Genomic DNA, 22,036 nt, shown 5'->3' on the forward strand with positions numbered 1-22,036 from the left:
AAAACTTTACGTTTTTCTTTATACAACTACAATTACATAATATAAATTTAAGTAATTTAACAATGTTTTATATATAAAAAAGTTATTGTGCTTTGTTTATTAATTTATTTTTTTGTTAAGGATTTAATTTGAACTGTTGTAACTTAGATTTGCGTATTTTTTATAAAACTATTTCTTGACAATGACTATGAGTTTGATATTTCATATTTTTTATTATTCATGGTCTGTTCCCGCACTGCAAGAATCTACTAATTTTTACTATTTTTCGTAGTAACAAATTTTTCATTAACCTTTCAGGTTAAGGAACAGACCTTTTGTGTGTGTATTTTGGGATATATAAATCGATAAATCGAATTTGGTGTTAATACTCTACATCGTAGTCAAACATTCGCTTTCAAGACCAAGATCTATAAATAAGGTCACCCAAGTAGCAATCAAAATCGGAAAACAGCTGTTTTTTCTCAAGTCTAATGTCAAAAATGTCGACTCTGTTTACGTTTTCATAATGTAAGTCAATTCACAATAATGCATTTTGACAGCAAACTTGAGTGGCGCAGATATCCAGCTGGTCCCCCTGGGTGACCTTACTTGTATGCCATGTTCAAGACCTATTAATAAGGTCATCAAGGAAAATCAGCTGTTTCAGCTGACTTCCATTATTAAAATGTAAACAACGTGCAATTTTTTGACATTTAACAGCTGTTTTTGACATTCTGAGTGACCCCATTCAAGATCTATTAATAAGGTCAACCAGATAGCGAAAATTTGGACTTTGTTTACGTTTTTATAATGGATGCCTGGATGACCTTATTTATAGGCCTTGGTCTTACTAAATTATAGAAAAATTTGATTTATATTCCTTATGCGATGTTTTTTTTATTAAATAATTATTATTTTTTTTTAATTTATTAAAACTTAAAATAACAAAAACATAAAATTTTGTTAATTCACCTCTTAATTAAAGTCAACGGAAAACAAAATGGTGTGATGTGCGTGTGTGATTGAGGAGTCATATAAACCTATGCATATTTTTTTATATATAAAATATTTTTTTTTAAATTATAATTTGTTTTGTTCATAATTTTATCGGTTAGACTGGGGTATGTTTTGTGTGGTGAAGTAATAAAAAAGGTAGGTAGTCGTTTTTTTATGCAGACAACAACCATGCACATTTGAATGCGGGCGTTACAATCAAGCTCCACATTTTTATTAGCTAAGCGCACAATACATACATACACAAAATATGAAAATTGTCTGTCGGTCTGTCTGTCATTCATTCGGTTGATCTGTCTAGGCTATATATGGTTTTGCATTTTAATTTTATTTCTTATTTGTTTGTATTTTTTGTTTACTTCTTAATTTATGGCAGAATTTTTATTTTTCGAAATCTGTGGCGGCGGCTGGCTGCATTTTTCTTCTTTCGTCCATTTCTCAAGAGTCAATCCGCATCTTAGATTGTGGCACCACTCTTATGTTCCAAATACAGGAAATATGTACCGGCAGCATAGGCCAAAAAGTTGAACAGACCAAAGACACCTGCAGCAATATTTGAACCATAACCATAGGACTCCGAGGAATATGATGACCACTTGGCCAATTGTACAATAAAGGCAATGAAGTACAGAATGGTGGCAATGCCAGTATTGAGCAATTCCTAGAGAGAGACAAATAGAGTAGAAGAATGAAAGTGAATTAGTATGTATTGAAAGCAGCTGATTTGATTGGTAAATCATTAAATCGAATTATTACAAATATTAGATAATTTGCCAATTTTGTAAATGTGTGGGTTTTTCTGACAAAGGTGCTGTTAGGATAATTTTAATTGCTGTTTTTAATTAGTTTTTTAAAAGCGTTTAAGTTTTTTTGAAAATTCCGATAGGTTAAATGATTTTTGATTAAAAAATGCCAAGCCGAGCCACGATTTCGCCAAAAAGTCAAATGTTAAATAAGTAAATTTTAGGTTAGGTTACTAGGTATTTGGAATTAGTTGATTGTGTTTAGTAAATCTTCTTAAAAATAGTAAGAAAAATATTCATTTTTAAAATTGTCCTCAGATTGAACGTTTTCATAATGCGAATTCCATTCACAATAAGGGACTTCGACAACAAACTTGAAAATCATCTGATCTTCGTGGATGATCTTGTTAATAGACCGTAGTTATCATTCTGTGAAGTCAATTCCAAATAATGTATTTCGCCAGCAAATAAGGTCTACATAGAAGGGAGAAACCCTTATGTAGAAATTGAAAAACAGCTGTATTTCTCAAGTCTAATTTCGAAAAAATTTCGACTCTGTTTACGTTTTCATAATGGAAGTCAATTCACAATAATGCATTTTGACAGCAAACTTGAGTGGCGCAGATATCCAGCTGGTCTCCCTGGATGACCTTATCCATTATTGTGAATTGACTTCCATTATGGATACGTAAACGAAGTCCAAATCTTTGACATTAGACTTGAGAAAAAACAGCTGATTTTCGCTAGTTGGTTGACCTTATTAATCTTGGTCTGTTTCCCAAGATTGCTATTAAAATCTATTAATTCGGAGTATTACAATGTAAAAAAGCAAGCAAGGCATATAAATAAATTAATTTAAGAACAAAAAATGAATTCTTTAATTTTGGGCAACTTCTTTCGTAAATCGCATAATTCTTTAATATTTCAACAACTATTTGTTATATAAAATAGGTCTGTGACCGAGCTATATTAATAATATATCTCTCAAGTTTGCTGTCAAAAACATTATTGTGAATTGACTTCCATTATGAAAACGTAAACAAAGTCATCCAGGGAAACCAGCCGAAACCCATTATTGTGAATTGACTTGAACGTAAACAAAGTTCAAATTTTTGACATAAGGCTTGAGAAAAAAATAGCTTACTTGTGCCGGCTGGATCTTGTTTTCGACTGTCCAACAATTACGTATATTTTTGTAGATGTTCGATGTGTCACAAACCGAACTAATATTTAAAACTCATATCTCAACAATAAAACGCGTTAGAGTTAGGGACATGCAAGTAGACTTTCTAATAATAGATTAATTGACTTGCTACGCGAAGGAATATCCTTTTAAATAGAATAGTTTTTTGAGTGGGGATTTAAAACATTCTACTATGCACAGATACCAACAATGGCTACGCCAAAGAATGTCCATGTTTTTGTAGGGTTCCATGGCCCATATACATAGTATAAACCGAAATGTGAATCCTGTGTGGTCTAAGCCTAGCATGTACAATAACCATAAATTTAGCGAAAATATCGGATACACCACCATAAAAAAGTACGAAAAGTATAATATGGTACTATATTTGGTACAAATTTAATTTGGAGGTACAAGTCGAGGTGGAATCCTGAAAATTGAAATTAACATTACTATCGGAGTGTAGGATTGGGATATGTACGTAGTTTTGGACATTTTTTACTTATGTATACGAAAAGTACTAAATCGTACTATAATTGGTACAATTTGGATTTGGGTGAACCAATAGAGCTGGAACAATGAAATTTGGAGTCAGGATCACTGCTGGGATGTAGGATTGGGGTCAGGATTCAGTTTAAGAAATTAATAATTATGGGTACTGAATGGTACTAAATTTAGTACAATTTAAATGTTTAGTGGACCGATGGAGCTGTAATCCTGAAATTTGAAGTTAGGATCACTGTTGGGATTTGAGATTGAGATATGTAGGAAGATTTGTACTAAATTTGGTACAATTTAAATTGTGGGTTAAGCGATAGATTTGGAATCCTGAAACATGGATTTAGCATCACTGTGAGGGTGTAGGTTTGGGTTAAGTAGAAAGTTTTGGAAATTCGTACTACTGTGTACAAAATTTGGTACAATTGAATTGTGGGTGAACCGATAAGGTTGGAATCCTAAAACATAGATTTAGGACTGTAGGTTTAGGGGTGTAGGTTTTGGTTAAGTAGGTGAAACGATAGAGTTGAAATCCTGAAATTTGGAGTCAGGGGTGTAGGATTGGGGTATGAGGGAAGTATTGGAAGTTGGTATTACTATGTACTAAATTTGGTACAATTTGAATTGTGGGTGAACCGATAGAGTTGGAATCCTAAAACTTGGATTTGATTTTAGGTGGGTGATTATGGAAATAATATGTGCTCAATGGAACTAAATTTGGTAAAATTTGAATTTGTGTGAACCATTAGATCTCCAATCATGAAATTTGATACTAAATAGTACTCAAATTTAATTTATTGTTATTATATTTTCCATATTCGCTAACGAAGTAGCGGGCATATGCTAGTAAATTATAACCTAACTTAAATTTAGGTTTAAAAAGTCGCTTCGATTTATTAAAAGTGTATATGCACCTATTGCATTCAAATCTTTAGGGAGACTATTTTTCATAATTTTACTATGTTTTCGGAAATGTTGTGCTAACGGAAATTGTTTAAGAAAATAGTCATAGTGTCTTTTAAGAGAAAATTCTGTATATATTTTTTTTTATTTTTTGGTCCCGGTCCAATAAAAGTCATTGATATGGAAAATGTTCCACATGATCGATAGGGTCATGCTTACTGAACTTTCCAATTCATTGTCATTGTATAATAATTAGTTAAATAGAAAGAAGAAAAAGAGAAGACATGTTGAAGAATGAATTGTTATTTACGCAAAAGGGAACGATCAGCCCAAAACCATTTACCGTGAAAACATAAAATTTGTGCTTTTAAAGAAAAAATGACACACACATATTTATATATTTAGGTAATTACATACCTGTTGGTAAAATTAAATTTTATTTTTTTAAATATTTTTTCTTTTGTGTTGTAATTTTTTAAATATTAAAAATTAAATATTTGAAAAAGAAACACTTGTTACACTTATGTGCTGGCTTTACGAACTTTGGCATAGAATTAGTTTCTGAGTGGATTTATTATGTATGGCTCATTTAGCATAGAGCGTTGAATATATATTTTCGTTCGATTTCATATACAGAAGGGCCCACCCAAGATGCTAGGTCTATACGATAGAGAGGATATTGTTCATCGTCATTTGAGAGAGGAGCATCTCTTGTGCAAACCCAAAGTGTGGTGGGGTATCATATAGTCAGACACGTCCGATTTTTGGTTTTTTCTTATTATTTTTTTTTGGATATCTTTTGGGTTCCTTTACTTGCTTTGTGGTTAATATATTTTTTTCTAATAATCTCAAAATCGTTTCAAATGACTATTTATGACGAGATTGTTATTTATCTTGCCGTAACATTAATATTTGGCCTCAAAACTGAACTTGTTTCAATATTATTTCGAAATTCTTTTGCAAATCAATTTACAACTTAAATTCCAAACTTCAGACCGTACAATTACTCTAAGAACCCAATTCCATAACAGCAACAACAACATACTGACCAAAGGCAATAACCAACAATAACAACAACAAGAAAATTCTAAAGAGAAAAAAATTAAAAAACGGTTAACAAGTTACTCTGCTACACCATGCATCTAAAACCGTATTCTAAGCAAGATTTTATGCGATTTTCAAGTACGTTGTATATTTTGCTTGGCTTAATGTGGTTTCTTCAGACGCACACATAGTCTGTGGCGTTTCGAAAACCGGTTGGCATGACGTTTATTAATAAATGTACTTGGCCAACAAAAATCTAAATAAAAACCACAAATCATTACAATGAACGGAATGGAACGGGTCTGGAGTACTACTACATACTATAAAATAAAACAAGTGCGCCAGAGACTTAGTTGGTCGCGCCTCCATTACTGTAAACGCCATTCATTGACGTTGTTGCAATGCGAACATTGTTACCAGCCATGGGAGCACGTCGTTGTTGGGTAGGCAAGCAGGCAGACAGGTTGTCATTATATCGCAATGCTTGACCGACCAACTGTGAAATTTCCACTGAATTTGAAGTTTGTAACTTAGAAATATTTACTCATTTTTTTTCGAAGTAGTAAATGTGGAAAAGGGGTTTGGGTTGAAGAAGATAATAATTTGGGGGGTTTCACTTAGGAATGACACATTTAAACAATTAAATTACTAATTAATCATCATTTTTGGTGTGATGGATTTACACTTCATTATCATCAAAGGGAATGACCGAAATGTGTCATTTTGAATGTTTGACTGATATGAGTAATAAAATAGGTCAGCTAATTCCGAACCCACCATTGTAGGAGGCCTACAGTTTATGCCCTCCGCATTATGGTTAATGAGGGTATAAAAACTTTGATAAAGTTAAAATGGGCCTTATCGAAATATTGGTTTTTGGACCAAATCCCTTTCAGGGAATTTGGAGTCGATTTACAAATATCCGTCTGGCCGTCTGTCTGGTGCACGATAACTCTCGAAGAGACTAATCGATTTCATCCAACCTTTGCACATCTTAATATTTCTTCCTAAGGTCAAATACAGGGTGAGATAAAAAAAACTGCAACAAAGTCAAACGCCATAATTTTTACATTTTTTTTTAATTTTATTGAATGAAAGCAAAACAATTCGGAAATAGTATCAAATTTTAGAATACGTTTAGATTTGTTCGAATTTGTCACGAATTATGGTCTTCAAACGGCTAATGCAACCGTCACACGCTGCCAGAATGTTGATCTGCGGTATTTTGTCCCATTCCCAGTTTTTTCATCCCGATGAAAACGATATTTTTATAAAGCGAATAATAAAACTTGTGTGTAATTCCGAAGACATACGCAAACCATTGGCTGAGGGAATATATCTGTCGGTATATTATATATGGGCTATTAGGGTATTATGTATTTGTACATACGTAGTCGAAAGTAAAAGTTGACTTTCAGACTTTTCGATTTTTTCTGAGTAAAAAGTTGACTTTTCGATCTTTCGATTTTGCCAAACCTGCTCAAAGTCGATTTTCGACTTTTAACGACTAATGCAAAATCAACTATTTTTTAGGCTTAAATATACTTTACGGGCACCTTACAGATCATTTTGAACAGCATAAATTTTCTCGGGGGGAAATCAGTACTTCCCGAGATATGTGGTTAAAAAATTTTAAAAATAATTTTTATTTTTTTCCTCTAAGAGACTCAACTCGGATTGTTCTGATTCAACAGAGGTATATGAAATCTCTGGCCGAATGCCTTCTATTCTGAAAAAATCATATTAAAAGAAAATTCTGCTCGCGTAGCCCAATGTTCCACCTGTCCATAGGTGAAAGTCTTAAATCCCCTGCCGAAAGCCGACTACTCAGTACTCCTTAGTTTTTATCTTTTTGCCCTAAGAGACCCAGTTCGGATTGTTCTAGTTTAACAGAGGTATATGAAATCCCTGACCGAAGCCAGTACTCCTTAATTTTTATTTGTTTGCCCTAAGAGACCCAATTCGGATTGTTCTGTTCTGAAAAAAATCAAATTAAAAGAAAATTCTGCTCGCGTAGCCCAATTTTTTTTTCCACCTGTCTATAGGTATTATGTGGTTGTGATCAGCACCAAAAGGACCAAATATTAATAATGAAAATCGAAAGTCTACCTTGAAATGTTGACATTGCGATTTCCTCAAAGATCACAAGTCGACTTCGACTTTTAGGCCTTTCAATACAGAAAGACGATTATTAGTCGAAAGTCGAGTTACTTATCCCTAGTTTGTAACATGCATAGGCAAACTGCATGAACCCGTAGTAATTTTTGAGGATATACTTAGCATCACTTCCAGAGTAGATTTATGCATTTTCGTCCGTCCATCTGTTAATGTAAAATTGTACAGGTCGCATTTATTTTCAGCATGAGATGAAATTTGGCACAGTTCATTTATTTCGAAATCGGTTCAGATGTAGATATAGGTCTCATATATAATTTTATCCGGTTGTGTGTACCCAATGTGAAGTAGAGTATCATAAAGTCGGTCCCATTCTTGTGTGTACCCAATGTGGAACATTGGCAAAAAATTACTTCAGAGTAATGGCCTTGCACATTTGGTCCTTCGAGTTGCATATAAATTAATCGGAGTTTAATATTATAGTCATACATTTGGTCCTTTGAACTGCATATAAAGTAAGTGCGAGTACGATATTGTTGTTCAAGTGTATGACCATTTATGTCTGATACGAGCGCAGTTCGGAAAGTTCTTAGCCTAGCACAAAAAGAGCAGAAAAAGTTAAAGTTAAAAGTTTTGTTCAAAAAAAAAAAAAAAAACGCATCCGCAATTTTTTCACAATGAAAGCACGCATTTCTAATTTTTCCATTGTAAAGCATTGCGGATGCGTCTTTTTTGAACACCTGCTTCTATATGAAGGAGTTGCCATATCGAAACAAAATTTAACATGTGTTCAAAACAGAGAGAGAGTTTCCAAAACACTTTACTTCTTTCTGTTTATACCGCGCTTTTTGTGCTAAGAACTTTTCGAACGGCCCTCATATTAATATATATGTATATGTCCCATTTTTAAATTTGTATAAGGTTTTTAATCCAGGTCCATTAACCCATGTGATCAGTAATAGCAAAATAATTTTGATTAGTATTTAGTAATTTTTTTAAATGCCAGTCATTAATAAAAATTATTTTTTTTAATATTTGGGATCAAATCAAACTTACCGTAAATATCCAATTGATGGCAACATTCAATGCCTCCCTAATACCCAACAAATAGGCGAATATCCATAGCAAAGTGGCAATAAATGAGACTACAGCAACAAAAAGGAAGAAGGCTGTTGCGGAAATATATGAGGGTGATGCGCAGGCCATACAAATAATGCCAAGGAACTGCAAATAGAGGAGTAACAATAAAAGTAATCATTAAAAAATATTTAAAAAAGTGGAAAAATTAAAAAAATCAAAAGCCTACAAATGTGTCTTCAATTATTTCTTTAAGTTTTGGAATAAAAATGTTAAATAAGTGGAAAGAACAAAAAATCGTATTGATCGATTTACTCTGAAACATGACATGACTTTTTACAGCATTTTTTAAAATTTAAAAATTATTTAAAAATTTAAAAATGATTTCATTTTTATTATTTGCAAACACAGTATTTTTCAAACAACCGCTAATGTTTTTTAATTAAAACAAATGTGGGTGTCGGCAAAAAACACACATTTAAAAATTAATAAAAATTACTTTGTATTTGAATAATAATTTCAAACACACTAATATACAAACAAATAAAATAAAAACAATATTCATATTGACATACAACTGCTGCATTTATTTCCTCCAAATATTCGCAACATCTTAATAGCTCCCCCACAAAAAAAAACGTATTCTCAAAATTTAAATGATCTCCGAAACAAAATGCTGAGCTCATCACCCGCTGACATAAACATAATGCACAACAAATACAATAATCGCGACAACACAGCGTTTTCATTCTGTATTCGAACCTAATTTTTGTTGTTGTTGGTTGGTAAAAAACGCTAAGAAACCAGTTTCCAGTCTTTTTTATTAGCTACTTATAATACGTAAACAATTGTTTATTAGCACTTTTATTTAGTCAACAATGCAAATATTTATAGTCGTGAGCAATAAAAGAGCATACAAGAGGGAAAAATTCTAGAAATTAAAAAAAAAACAAAAATATGTTTTAAATTATAAAAAATATATTAATTTTGAAAAATATAAATTAAAAAAAATATAAAAAATATTTTTTAAAAAATGTATATATTTTTTTCAAAATCTAAGCCTACTGACAATATAAAAAATATATGTTTTTTTAATTTATTTTTCTTTTCAAAAACTAAGCCTACTGAAAATACAATTTTTTCAAAATCTACGTCTATTGAAATTATAAAAAATACGACTAAAGTGATTGACTGACTGACTTAACAATTCATCAACGCCCAGACGAAGCGGCTGAAGCTAGAATCTTGAAATTTTTGGGTGGGGGTCACTCTTGGTCCAAATGTGACAGATAAGGCTGGGTTTTTGGAAATTCGTACTATAACGGTACGAAAAGTAATAAATGTGATACCATTTGTATTTGGCGAACCGGAAGAACTAGAACATTTGGATTGGTGGTCGTTGATGGAGTGTAGGATAGATATACCAAAGGGTTTTTGGAAATTCGAACTATAATCGAGCTGGAATCCTGAAATTTTAAATTACCATTATCGTCGGAGTGTAAGAATGGGATATGTCGTAGTTTTGAATTTTTTTACTGTTGTGTACGAAAAGTACTAAATCGTACTATAATTGGTACAATTTGGATGAATCGATAGAGCGGAAACAATGAAATTTGGAGTCAGGATCACTGTAGGGGTGTAGGATTGGGGTCAGGATTCAGTTAAAGCAATTTATATTCATGGGTACTAAATGGTACTAAATTTGTTACAATTTGAATATTTGGCGAACCAATAGAGCTAGAATCATGAAATTTGGAGTCATTATCACTGTTGAGGTTTAAGATCGAGATATGTAGGAATTTTTAACATTTTTTACTAATGTGTACTAAATTTGGTACAATTTACAAACTTGGATTTAGAATCACTGTGGGGGTGTAGCATTGGAGTATGTATGAAGTTTTGGAAATTGGTAATACTGTGTATTAAATTTGGTACAATTTGAATCGTCAGTGAACCGATAGAGTTGGAATCCTGAAACTTGTATTTGGGATCACTGTGGAGGTGTAGGTTAAGTAGGAAGTTTTGAAAATTCGTACTACTGTGTGCTAAATTTGGTACAAATTGAATTGTGGATGAATCGATAAATTTGGAATTCTAAAACTTGGATTTAGGATAACTGTGGGGATGTGGGTTTGGGTTAAGTAGGATGTATTGGAAATTCGTACTGTTGTGTACTAAATTTGGTACAATTTAAATTGTGGGTGAACCATAGAATTGGGATCCTGAAATTTGAATTTGGAATCATTGTGAGGGTGTAGGATCGGGGTATGCAGGAAGTTTTGGAAATAATGTGTGCTTTGGTACTAAATGGTACTCAAATTTAATTTATGGTCGATGTTAATGTATTGATAGCTTATTTTTTCTGACATATGTGGTTTTCTGTGAAAATAAAATAATATTTTAATACATGTTTAAATATATTCGCTAAAGAAATAGCGGGCACATGCTAGTTGAAATAATAAAATAAATATTTAAAAAAACGTACGCCTATTAATAGCTTCAAAAATATATATTTTTATAAACCTACGCCTATTAGTAGGTTCAAAAATATATATTTTTAAATCTACTAATCTATTATTATGCTTCAAAAATATTTTTTCAATCTACGCTTGTTTTTATGCTCCAAAAATATTTTTTCAATCTACGCTTGTTTTTATGCTCCAAAATTATTTTTTTTTTCAATCTACGCCCAATTATTATGGTTCAAAATTGTTTATTAAAAATCTACGCCTATTATTATGCTTCAAAAATATTTAAAAAAAATACGCCTATTATTTTAAGAAATCCACGCCTACGTATATTCTTAGGCTTGCAAAAATATTTAAAAAAATGAATGCGTATTTCTATTTGTTTTGTTTGTTTTAATTTTTTTCATTACAGTAAAACATTGTTTGTCCGCTTTGTTGTATTGAACAGATAAATAGGTGGAGGTATACTTCAATGTTTACGTCACACCTGTTGCACTGCACAAGAAAAATATGAAAATATTTTCGGTTACCCTTCACCCTTCGTGTGTGTGTTTGTGTTTTTCACATATTTCTGTTTTCACTGTTTAACGTATCTCTGGCTGGCTGTTCGTTCGTTTAATCTTAACTGTCTAGATACGCCCCAACCACCTGAAAAACTTGTTTCTATTTGCAAGTTTTCATCAACATTCATTCTTTTTTTTTGAGTATTCTATTATTAACGCATTTTTTTATTTTGTTCTTTTCACAGGTTACTTTGAAAGAAAACAAAACAAAATAAAAAAATACAAATTAGATGCAAACAATCGGATACAAAAGCTCTTGGCTCCCACAGATTTTGCAGGCAGGCAGGTTGGCATCTGTAGCGAAAACACATGTGCAACCAGTTACGGGGCACACAAACAAACATACATACATACATACTTGGGTACATTACTTTTCGTCGTCTGTCGCATGTTGCATGTGTGTATAAAAATAATAAAATTGACATAATATTAGACAACTACATCAAACACACACAACCGTACAGAGATACAAATATACTCAACTAGAGGCCAAAAAGAAAAACCGCATCCGTTGCTACATGTTGCACAAAATTCTTGGGGTGATTTTTTAGTTAGTTTTTTTTTATTTATTTCCAACAACCCACAATTGTGTCATTATTCTCTGCTGAGATCAGCAGCGAGTGGAAGAAGAAGAATAAGAAAATATTTTGATTTTTTTCATTAGCATAAATTGTAAAGCGTTTGCTCTTAAATGAAATGTATTCAAATTGGAACTAGAAGAAAATTCTATAAAAACCAGCAAGGAAAGTAGTAAAGTCGGTCTGGGCCTTACAATTGCATGTCAATGTTCCCTCGAAGGAACGAATATATATGTATATGTGGGAGCTATATCGAAATCCTAACCGATTTTTACGAAATTTAACACACATCTTTCTATACTTAATTCTGTAAGCTATGCCAGATTTCATGCAAATCGAAGGATACAAAGGGTGCTCTATTACCTAAAATCGGACGAAAATATATATGGGAGCTATATCTAAATCTGAACCGATTTTTACGAAATTTGACACACATCGTTGTAGACTTATTTCAGCACGCTTTGCCAAATTTCGTGCAAATCGAAAGATATATAGGAACTTTGGTAGACCATTTACATTAAATCGGACGAAAATATATATGGGAGCTATATCGAAATCTGAACCGATTTTCATGAAATTTAACACACTTCACTTTAGACTTAATTTAGTACGCTATGCCAAATTTCGTGCAAATTGAAGGATATATATAGGGACTTTGGTGCTCTATTTACCTAAAATCGGACGAAAATATATATGGGATCGTTATCTATATCTGAACCGATTTTTACGAAACTTTGCACACATCAACTCAATTCAAAACGCTATACCAAATTTCGTGCAAATCGAAGGATATATAGGGACTTCAGTGCACCATTTACCTTAAATCGGACGAAAATATATATGGGAGCTATATCTAAATCTGAACTGATTTTTTCCCAATTTCAATAGGGTTCGTCCCTGGGCCGAACAAGTGACCTGTGCCAAATTTCATCCAATTCGGATCATAAATGCGACCTGTACTTTGTTTGCAATTTAACATGGATAGACAGACGGACGGACGGACATGCATAAATCGACTTAAAAAGTGATTGTATGTATATTCTCAAAAGGAACCATGTGTCTATCTCGTTTCCTTTTGTCTGTTATAAACATATGCACTAAGACATAATACCCTGTACCACAGTGTGGTGAAGGGTATAAAAAATGTTTTTTTAAAAAATCTATGCCTAATGAAATTATATTTTTTTTAAGCTAAGCCTATTAGTAGCTTCAAAAATATTTTTTAAAAATCTACGCCTATTAGTAGCTTCAAAGATAGTTTTTTAAATAAAAATTTAAAATTTGAAATTATTCTTAGTTTTGTATTAAGTTTCCCCCATTCATTCGAAACTTATTTTCAATTCTTGTTTTTAAATTTATTTTCCCTTTTAAAATTAACTACAAAAATATTCAAATTATTTCATTATCACAAAGAAAAACAACCATTCATTGGTAAAAGTTTGGAATTTATTAATAATTTTGAATATTTAAAGCCAATAAAAACCACCAAATATCCAAACTATCAAATAAAGCTTTAACTAATTTGCATAAATTGTAGAGTGTGTTTGTGTGTGCGTATAAGTCAAAATTTTATTTTTCGTGTCTTCGAAATTGTTACCATTGTTTTGTTTTCGAAATATAAACACCCATAGCTTAAAACTTAAGCGTGTCTGTCCAGCATTTTTGGTTCGGTTGGGTCTGTCTGTCTTTTTTAGTCAATTAATAAAAAAACGAAAACTATTTTGAATTTTTGGAATTCTTGTGCGCCTTTCAAAGAATTCTCAACATGGGTTTGACACACATATATACATACATATTTATGTCTGTATATACAAATTTCTTTATCGTGTATTTTTCTTTCTGTAAATAATTTGTTGTCAAATAACATCAACATAATGTTTAGCTATTTTTGATTTTTTAGGAATTTGAGAATTGCCACAGGAAATACAGCTTGTTTTTTTTTTTTTTGAGGTGTTAAAATTTACTTGTGATGATTTATTTCAAGGTTGAATGCCATACTGTAGAAACTTTTTGGAGAGAATTTTGTTTTATTTTGAAAATTAATTTGCATTTATGTTTTGAAAAAATATTTTTTATTATTTTTTTACCTATTTGAAATTGATGAAGTATAACTCTATAAGACCTCAAAGGTTGGCTTGATCACCAGTCTTTTTGAATTCTTCTAATTGAAAATAAACGCATGAATGGTATTATTTTTATTAATTCTTTAAAAATGTGTGTGTCACCATTTCATCAACAATTGTCACAACAATTTTTTTTTTGGGGATTTACAAAATTTTCCTTATCAGTTGTCGATAAGTAAAAGAAACCTTATAATTTTGTGACGAAATAATTATGTGTGTTATATCGAAAATGTTGGTTAAAAAATTTTTGATTTTGGGCGATAGCAACAATCACATGCATTCAATAAAATTTGTCGATATTTTTAAATTATAAAATATGAAGAATTTTTTTTAATATTCAACATTTTCTGGAATTTTTAGATTAACAAAAAACTATGTATAGGGTCATAAAATAAGCAATACAATTGTTTTTACCTGATCGTATCTTATTAACCTTTAATCCCCGTAAATCATTGATGGAAATGTACACATTCCGCAAATCGTAAATGATTCATTTAAGGCATTGCACACCTGAATATTTTTTTGTTCACTCATTTGCTTACAGGTGAATAGTTTTACTGATTATCAGTTAATAATATCGCAGATAAAAAAAAACATTTTATTAGTTGTGCAAAAAAAAAACTTAATGAACAAAATGGAGCTTTAATGCACACTCATGATATTAGTCTAGTACAGATAAGATTATATTCTACAAATATATACATATAGAAAAATATTATATATGCAGATATGTGTACAACACAATTTGCCTTTTCTGGAAGGGAAATTAAAATCAAACAAACAGAAAAGTGAAAATAGAATCAACGTTTTATTGCGTATGGCTTCCAGACTTTTTATTACAGAGAAAAAAAAAAATGAAAAACAAAAACTTATATCAGAGATTGCACGGAAATAATTATTACACACCTCATTATGATAACAATATTAAAAATTAAAAACTTTGGCTCGCTGAAAATTATAAATAAAATTGAATGCATTTAAAAAAAATCCATGAAAACTATTTGAAAGAAAACCCTATGTGATATGGTAGTAAGCGAAAAGTATTTATAAAACCTCCATGAATTTCGGGTCTTAGTAAAAATATTTTTTAAAAAAATCAAGAGCTAAGGAAGCCACAAAATTAGAAAAAACAATTGAAAAAGGCTGGGCGTAACTTTGGATACCCTCCACCACAGGTATACTGATAGTTACGTCAATTGAAAATATAGGGAATACACCAAAAAGTATAACTATACCAGCATTATTGGACCATACTAATGCGTCTTCAGACCTGGCAAATCCACCATTGACCAGATTTTCACTCTGCGCCAAATTCTGGAAAAACCCCACGAAAAACACATCGACAAATTACACCTACTCGTCGACTATAAAGCGACACTCGACAGCCCAATCCGCTCAGAGGTATTTAAAGACATGTCTGCGTTTCGCATTCCTGCAAAATTGATTTGACTATGCAGGATAACTGTAACTGGCACAAGATCAGCAGTTAAACTCGTAAAGGACCTCTCGGAGCCCTTTAATATCGAACGACAAGGTGAAAGGTGACAGAAATGACACTCTGTACACCAAACAACACATATTACTCGCCTACGCCGATGACATCGACATAATGGGTCCAACATTGAGAGCGGTAACGGCCACCTTTGAACAAATTGAGAAGGACTCCGCCAAAGTAGATCTGGCAGTAAACGGCGAGAAGGCCAAGCTGATGGTATCAACGTGCAGGACGTCCTGTATAATCGTACCAACTGTCGAACTTGAGAACTACAGCTTTGAGGTATATACCTTGGTACCGCCATAAATAAAACTTATGTCATCAATTTTGAAATTCGGAGAAGAATAATGTTGACCAACAGAAGCTACTATGGTCTGACCAAGCACCTCAAAAGTAAGACCACCGCCAGACCAAACTCACTCTCTACAAGACGATGATACTACCCGTGATGTTATATGGGTCTGCAGCCTGGGTATTTACCCAAGCAGATGATGCAGCTCTTGGAGTGTTTGAGAGAAAAAATCTCAGAAAGATCTATGGGCCGATCTGCGTTAAAGGTGAATATCGCCGAATATCTCGGACATCGGCATTGTTAGACGTGTTAAGCTGCAGCGACTACGTTGGCTAGGTCATATTGTGAGAATGGACGAAGATGGGGAAGGCCAAAAATTGACCTATATTTATAATATTATGTGGAAAGATTTCTTAGCCAATAGAACCCAATGTACCAAATTTCAGCTAATTTGGTTGAAAAACGCGCTCAAGAACCCCAAAATACCGAATATTGGTGGTACCCTTTTATGGGGGCTACTAGAAAAAATTTTCATATACTTATAATTTCTAGAGGAGAGATTTGCTACCCAATAAGAACTCACAGTACTAAATTTCATGGAATTCGGCTGAAAAACGAGCTAAAGAACCCCAATATAACAAAAATGGGGGGGTTACCCTTATACGGGGGCTACCAGAAAATGTGGACCTATATTTATAATTTTTAGTGAGAATATTTAGTATCCAATAAGAACTCAATGTACCTAATTTCAGCGAATTTGGTTGAAAACGCGCTCAAGAACCCCAAAATTTCGGAATTTTGGGCGGTAACGTTATATGGGGGCTACCCCAAAAAATGTACGTATATTTTTAATTTTTGATGAGAGATTTGCTACCCAATAAGAACTCAATGTACAAAATTTCAGCCAATTCAGTCGAAAAATACTCTCAAAACCCCCAAAATACTGAAAATCGGGAGTAACGTTAACGGTATGTTATGGTTATTATATGGTAATCAAGAATTTTTTTAATAATGTTTTTTTTTTCAATCCACGCCATGTGATAATATTTCAAAATCAAGGTATTTGAACTCAAAAAAGATTTGAAGCCGCCGCCGCCATCCACCACCACAATCTATCTATCTACACACAATATGAAATTGTGTTTGTTCAGCAAATATTGCAAAAGTTTTGAAATTTGACACGTTTTTGTTTATTACTCAGAGTTGTTAAAAAAACAACTTTTGTTTTTCCCCGCAATTCTTTGGAGAAGAATATTACAATTAGAATCGATCGATGTGTGTGATTTCATGATCTGACGATACTTATATGGTATCATTGATGTAACTAATATACATATAAACATACATACTTGGAAATTCATTCAAGCGTTGAAGTTAAATAGTACAAGAGATCGATGATATGTTTGTAAATAAATTTTGTTTTGAAAACAAAAAAAAAGTATCGAAAGAAAAAAATAATAGATGTTGACGTAATTATTTTCACGTTGCAAATAACGACGTTTTATTTATGAGTCACAATATTTCCGGTGGGATTTGTTTTTGGTTTTTATATTTTTATTTTCATTTTTGTTTTATTTCCCACGTTGATCGTATGGAATATATTTTTTTCTATAAAATTGAATTTTTTCAGCCGTTCCAAATTTTGATAATATTTAATATTTTTTATAATATTTTATAATACTTGATACTATTTTGAAAGTGAATTTATTTCAATATATATTTTTTATATATTTGTATAAAAATTCTTTAATTTCTTCATTATGCTACGATTATTTTTGTTTTCATGTGGTGAATATGAATGTTAATATTTTACTTATCTTTTTATCTTTTATAAATATGTCTTTTATGAAATCATAATTTATTATTTCCTAATATTACAAATTGAAACATTTCCAAAATTTTCTCTCAACGCATAACACGTTCTTTTTTTCTGCGTTTCAGCTGACTGACTCGTTCTGAGGAAAATGTTGTTTTCTTTATGAACTCAGTATGTCATTAGCTGGCACTTTGCCAGTCATTTATTGTTAAAAAAAACTCTTTTAAGACCAAATTAACCAAAATAAAACACAAACATACAGACGACACACAAATTCAAAATTTTATTAAATATAAAAAAACAAGTGGCTGTATTTTTTTTCGAAAAGCGCCATTGTGTGAGTTTGTGTGTGAAAATTAATCACACAAGATTTATGTTGCTCGGTTTTTTTGTTTTCAAAATGTTTTTTAGCCTTTGCGTATTTGTTGACTAATTTTTCCAAACTAAAAACCAAAAGAAAAAAGACATGTTTATTTTAATTTCTAACAATGAAATATATTTTCTGTAGGTACGGGTAAGAGGATACATAGGTTGTGGATTTAATATATTTATGTTTTACAAAAATATTTTCATGTTGTCTTTTGTACCTCGTGGATTTTTACTGACTGTCTAAATTTTTTTGACTCGTCCAATTTTTTTTTCAAATAATTTTGACTTTTTTTTTAAATATATATATACCCTCCACCATAGTATGGAGGGTATATTAATTTTGTCATTCCATTTGTAACTCATCGACATATTCATTTCCGACCCTATAAAGTGTATATATTCTTGATGTGAGGGTAAAATTCTAAGACGATCTAGCCATGTCCGTCCGTCCGTCTGTAGTAATCACGCTATCTTCTGAAGCAATTGAGATAGGGTGCTGAAATTTTGCATATGTTTGTCTTTTGTTAGGCATAGTTCGAAGACGGGATATATAAAGATAGCTCCCATATTAATTTTCGGTATTTTGGGGTTCTCGAACGCATTTTTCAACCGAATACGCTGAAATTTGGTACATTGCGTTCTTATTGAGTACTAAATGTCTCCACAAAAAATTATAAATATAGGCCCACTTTTTTCTGGTAGCCCCCATATAACGGTACATCCTAATTTTCAATATTTTGGGGGTTTTCATCGTATTTTTCCATCGAATTGGCATTTATTTAGTATTTTAAGTTCTTAATAGGTACCAAATCTCTCCACAAAAAATAATATAAATATAGGTAAATTTTTTCGGATAGCCCCCATGTAAGAGCACCCACAATTTTGGGGTTCTTGAGCGCGATTTTCAACCGAATTGGCTGGAATTTGGTATTTTGTAGTCGCATATGGTAACAAATCTCCATACAAAAAATTAATAATATTCGCCTTCTTTTTGGGGTAGTCTCCATATAACCCCATTTTTTATATTAAAATAGTTATCTGATTTGTTCCGAGTTTTGGGTTTGGTTCTAGGACTCTGTTGTAATCATTTCACCTACGGAGGATATCGCGTTAAAAACTAGAACGCAAGGTTCGATAATGAACTATATATGAAATATAACCCGCATTTAGGTCTAGACCCTGTGTGGGAGTTACCAGAAGGAGTAGGCTGATATTCGCCATCTTCGAGCTTGAACTTAGTTTGGAAGAAATAATAAGATGGGCAAAGTTTGTATGAAATCAAAATATCAAAATTTTCCAAAGAAACATGGGGTCTAAACAATATTTTAAGGCACATGTTCACCGTGTCAATGTGTATACACCCTCATTAGCCATAAGGCTGAGGGTATAATTATCCATTACAAATTTCTCATATTTGTATTATGGTTTATATAATGGGTTTGTAGAAGGTCCACATTTTCTATATTTTCATTTCAAGTACCTGTCAGTATATCTATGGTGGAGGGTATCCAAAGTTCGGCCCGGCTAAACATAACGCTTTTTCACCTTTTAAATAATATTTCCTTCACAGGCCCTGGACTATATATATGTGTTGGTATAAGCTGAGTGCCAATGAGGGTATATACACTTTTATACTGTGAAAATGAGCCTCATCGTAATATTGGCTTGAAACACTTTGTTTCTTTGGACATAATCCGTATAAAAAAATTGGAGCCGATTTACAAATGTCCGTCCGTTGTCCGTCTGGCTAGTGCGCACCATAACTCTCGACGGGAAAAACTTTTTCACATCTGGGGATAATCATTCACTCCTCATAACTTCCACACAAAATTGTGCAACAATTTTATTTAATCATGTCTGGCGAACGAACTATCCTATGAGACCCAAACTTTGCACAGCATATTATCTTTACCAAGCCTAGATCAAGTTTGAAGATGGGATCCATTGATCCACTCCTTCTGTTACCTGCCCCCAAAAGGGTAAAAATGTTCAATATTTATAAATCCAATATCAGGCGAATGGAATGTCCGAATGTCCAAACTTTGGACAACCGATTATCTTTACCAAGCCTAGATCAAGTTTGAAGATGGGATGCATTGGACCACTCCTTCTGTTACCTCCCCCACAAAGGGTAAACATTTTCAAATACATATAGACAAAGATTACATATTTATGCCAATGTTCCTTCGAAAAAGAGACGTCTGTTAGGATACATATGTACAATATACCCAAAGTGATTTTTATCTGCCTTTCTAGTCGCTCTAAAGGCCACAATTATGGTCCGGACGTAGTTTATAGCTGGAATGGTTTTAATGAGATATGCTCGAAATTCGGCTTCACGGAAAGTGCACTAGACGCTATGTCAAGTGTAATGATGTAGGTGCCGTTCGACTACACTGTTTCGATTACTGATTTAAAAATTTAGAAGGTCTGTCATACATATTCATGTATAGACATTCTACATATAGAATATCCTCTATTGATATTCTACTTTAAGTATACCATAAATAATTCAATTATAAATATTTTCAATACCATTTGTTCATCGCTGTTTATTTCAGACTTTTCTGTAATCGATTGCATAGCTTTGCGATAACAATTGTGGCAATCAAAAATCATTTTACTACAATGCTTATCGAATAGGTGAAGGGTTTGTAAATCTGAAATAACATCTCCCCCTGCATAGGGTTCCTCTACAAATAATGATAAGAAAAATAATTTCAAAAATAGGAACTACTCCTAACTCACATACTGGTTCTGTTTATTGACCTCAATTTTCCATTAGTCTGTTGATATGGATGGAACAAAGCTATAATTAGTCGAGGGACCCATAGAGGAGGAGGTTGGTTAAATATCTATTGTTGTTATTAAGTGGTTGGTGTTAGTGAACTGCGTGCTGTCAGAGTTGCCCCTCACATGAGTTGTGACAACTTTCATTATGAGGTGCATATGTAATTTAACACACGCACTCATGTATATATATATATAATAGCTATCTGTACCTGTGGTCGATTTAATGATTAGTAGCCATAAATGTTAAAACCAAATCAACGACGACAACGTCAAAGACAAATGCTGTTAAGTTTGGAGAGGCCTAACGCCTGAAATTAATGTTGAAAACAAAAGAAGCAGAGCATTATGGGTGAAATGGGAAAGTCAACAAAGTGACGACAACAACAACAATGTGCACCATATATAATACATATATAGTAGGTACCTATATGTAAACTTCATAATGATGACGATAAACACCATAAACCCCATAATGACGAACTTCATAATTATGTTTTGTGCTGATGTCAGATCAACCACGATTGGCGGTATGGGAAAAGGGGGAGAGACTGCAGTGTAAAGTTAACGATTAACAATGAAAACAAAATGAACTTAACTCTCTCAACAAAACTCACACACATACGTACGCCTTTTGTGTGTATGTGTCACATACATAATTAATGTCAGATTTTTTAATAATCTATGTGCACATGCGCGTTCAAAGGTGCAGTGAACTTAAAAATGTCATGTAAAAATCAAAGACATTGTAAGAGATTTCATAAAAACCTGTTATTTCATAAATATTGAAAAAAAAATTAAAACTAAAAAAACATATAGGTCGAAAAATAGTGGTAACATAGGGGAAACATTCGTCTGTAGGTTCTAAACCATGGAGCATATTTTTGAATCGTGAGTTAAAGGGTATGGATAGATAAGGTAAACTTATTATACTCTGTGGTCTTCCATTCGATCCTCTGATTCTAGTGTTGGATAACTATTTTAGC

At 32.4% G+C, this 22,036-nt stretch overlaps 1 protein-coding gene across 1 annotated transcript in view; it reads right to left on the reverse strand.

The window, feature by feature from the left end:
• Nucleotides 1-1,444: 1,444 nt before the first annotated feature.
• Nucleotides 1,445-22,036, reverse strand: part of LOC133326312 (CKLF-like MARVEL transmembrane domain-containing protein 4) — a 35,468-nt gene continuing 14,876 nt past the window's right edge. The window contains exons 2-3 of the mRNA XM_061534982.1: nt 8,536-8,703; nt 1,445-1,654 (exon numbers count right to left, since the gene is read on the reverse strand). Of these exons, the coding sequence (XP_061390966.1) occupies nt 1,451-1,654; nt 8,536-8,703 (372 nt within the window). The 3' untranslated portion in view covers nt 1,445-1,450. The remainder of the gene's footprint in view (nt 1,655-8,535; nt 8,704-22,036) is intronic.

Source organism: Musca vetustissima, unplaced genomic scaffold (assembly GCF_032173495.1).
Source record: "Musca vetustissima isolate MV318-11 ecotype Yass unplaced genomic scaffold, APGP_CSIRO_Mvet_v1 utg12681, whole genome shotgun sequence".
Lineage (NCBI taxonomy): Eukaryota > Metazoa > Arthropoda > Insecta > Diptera > Muscidae > Musca > Musca vetustissima.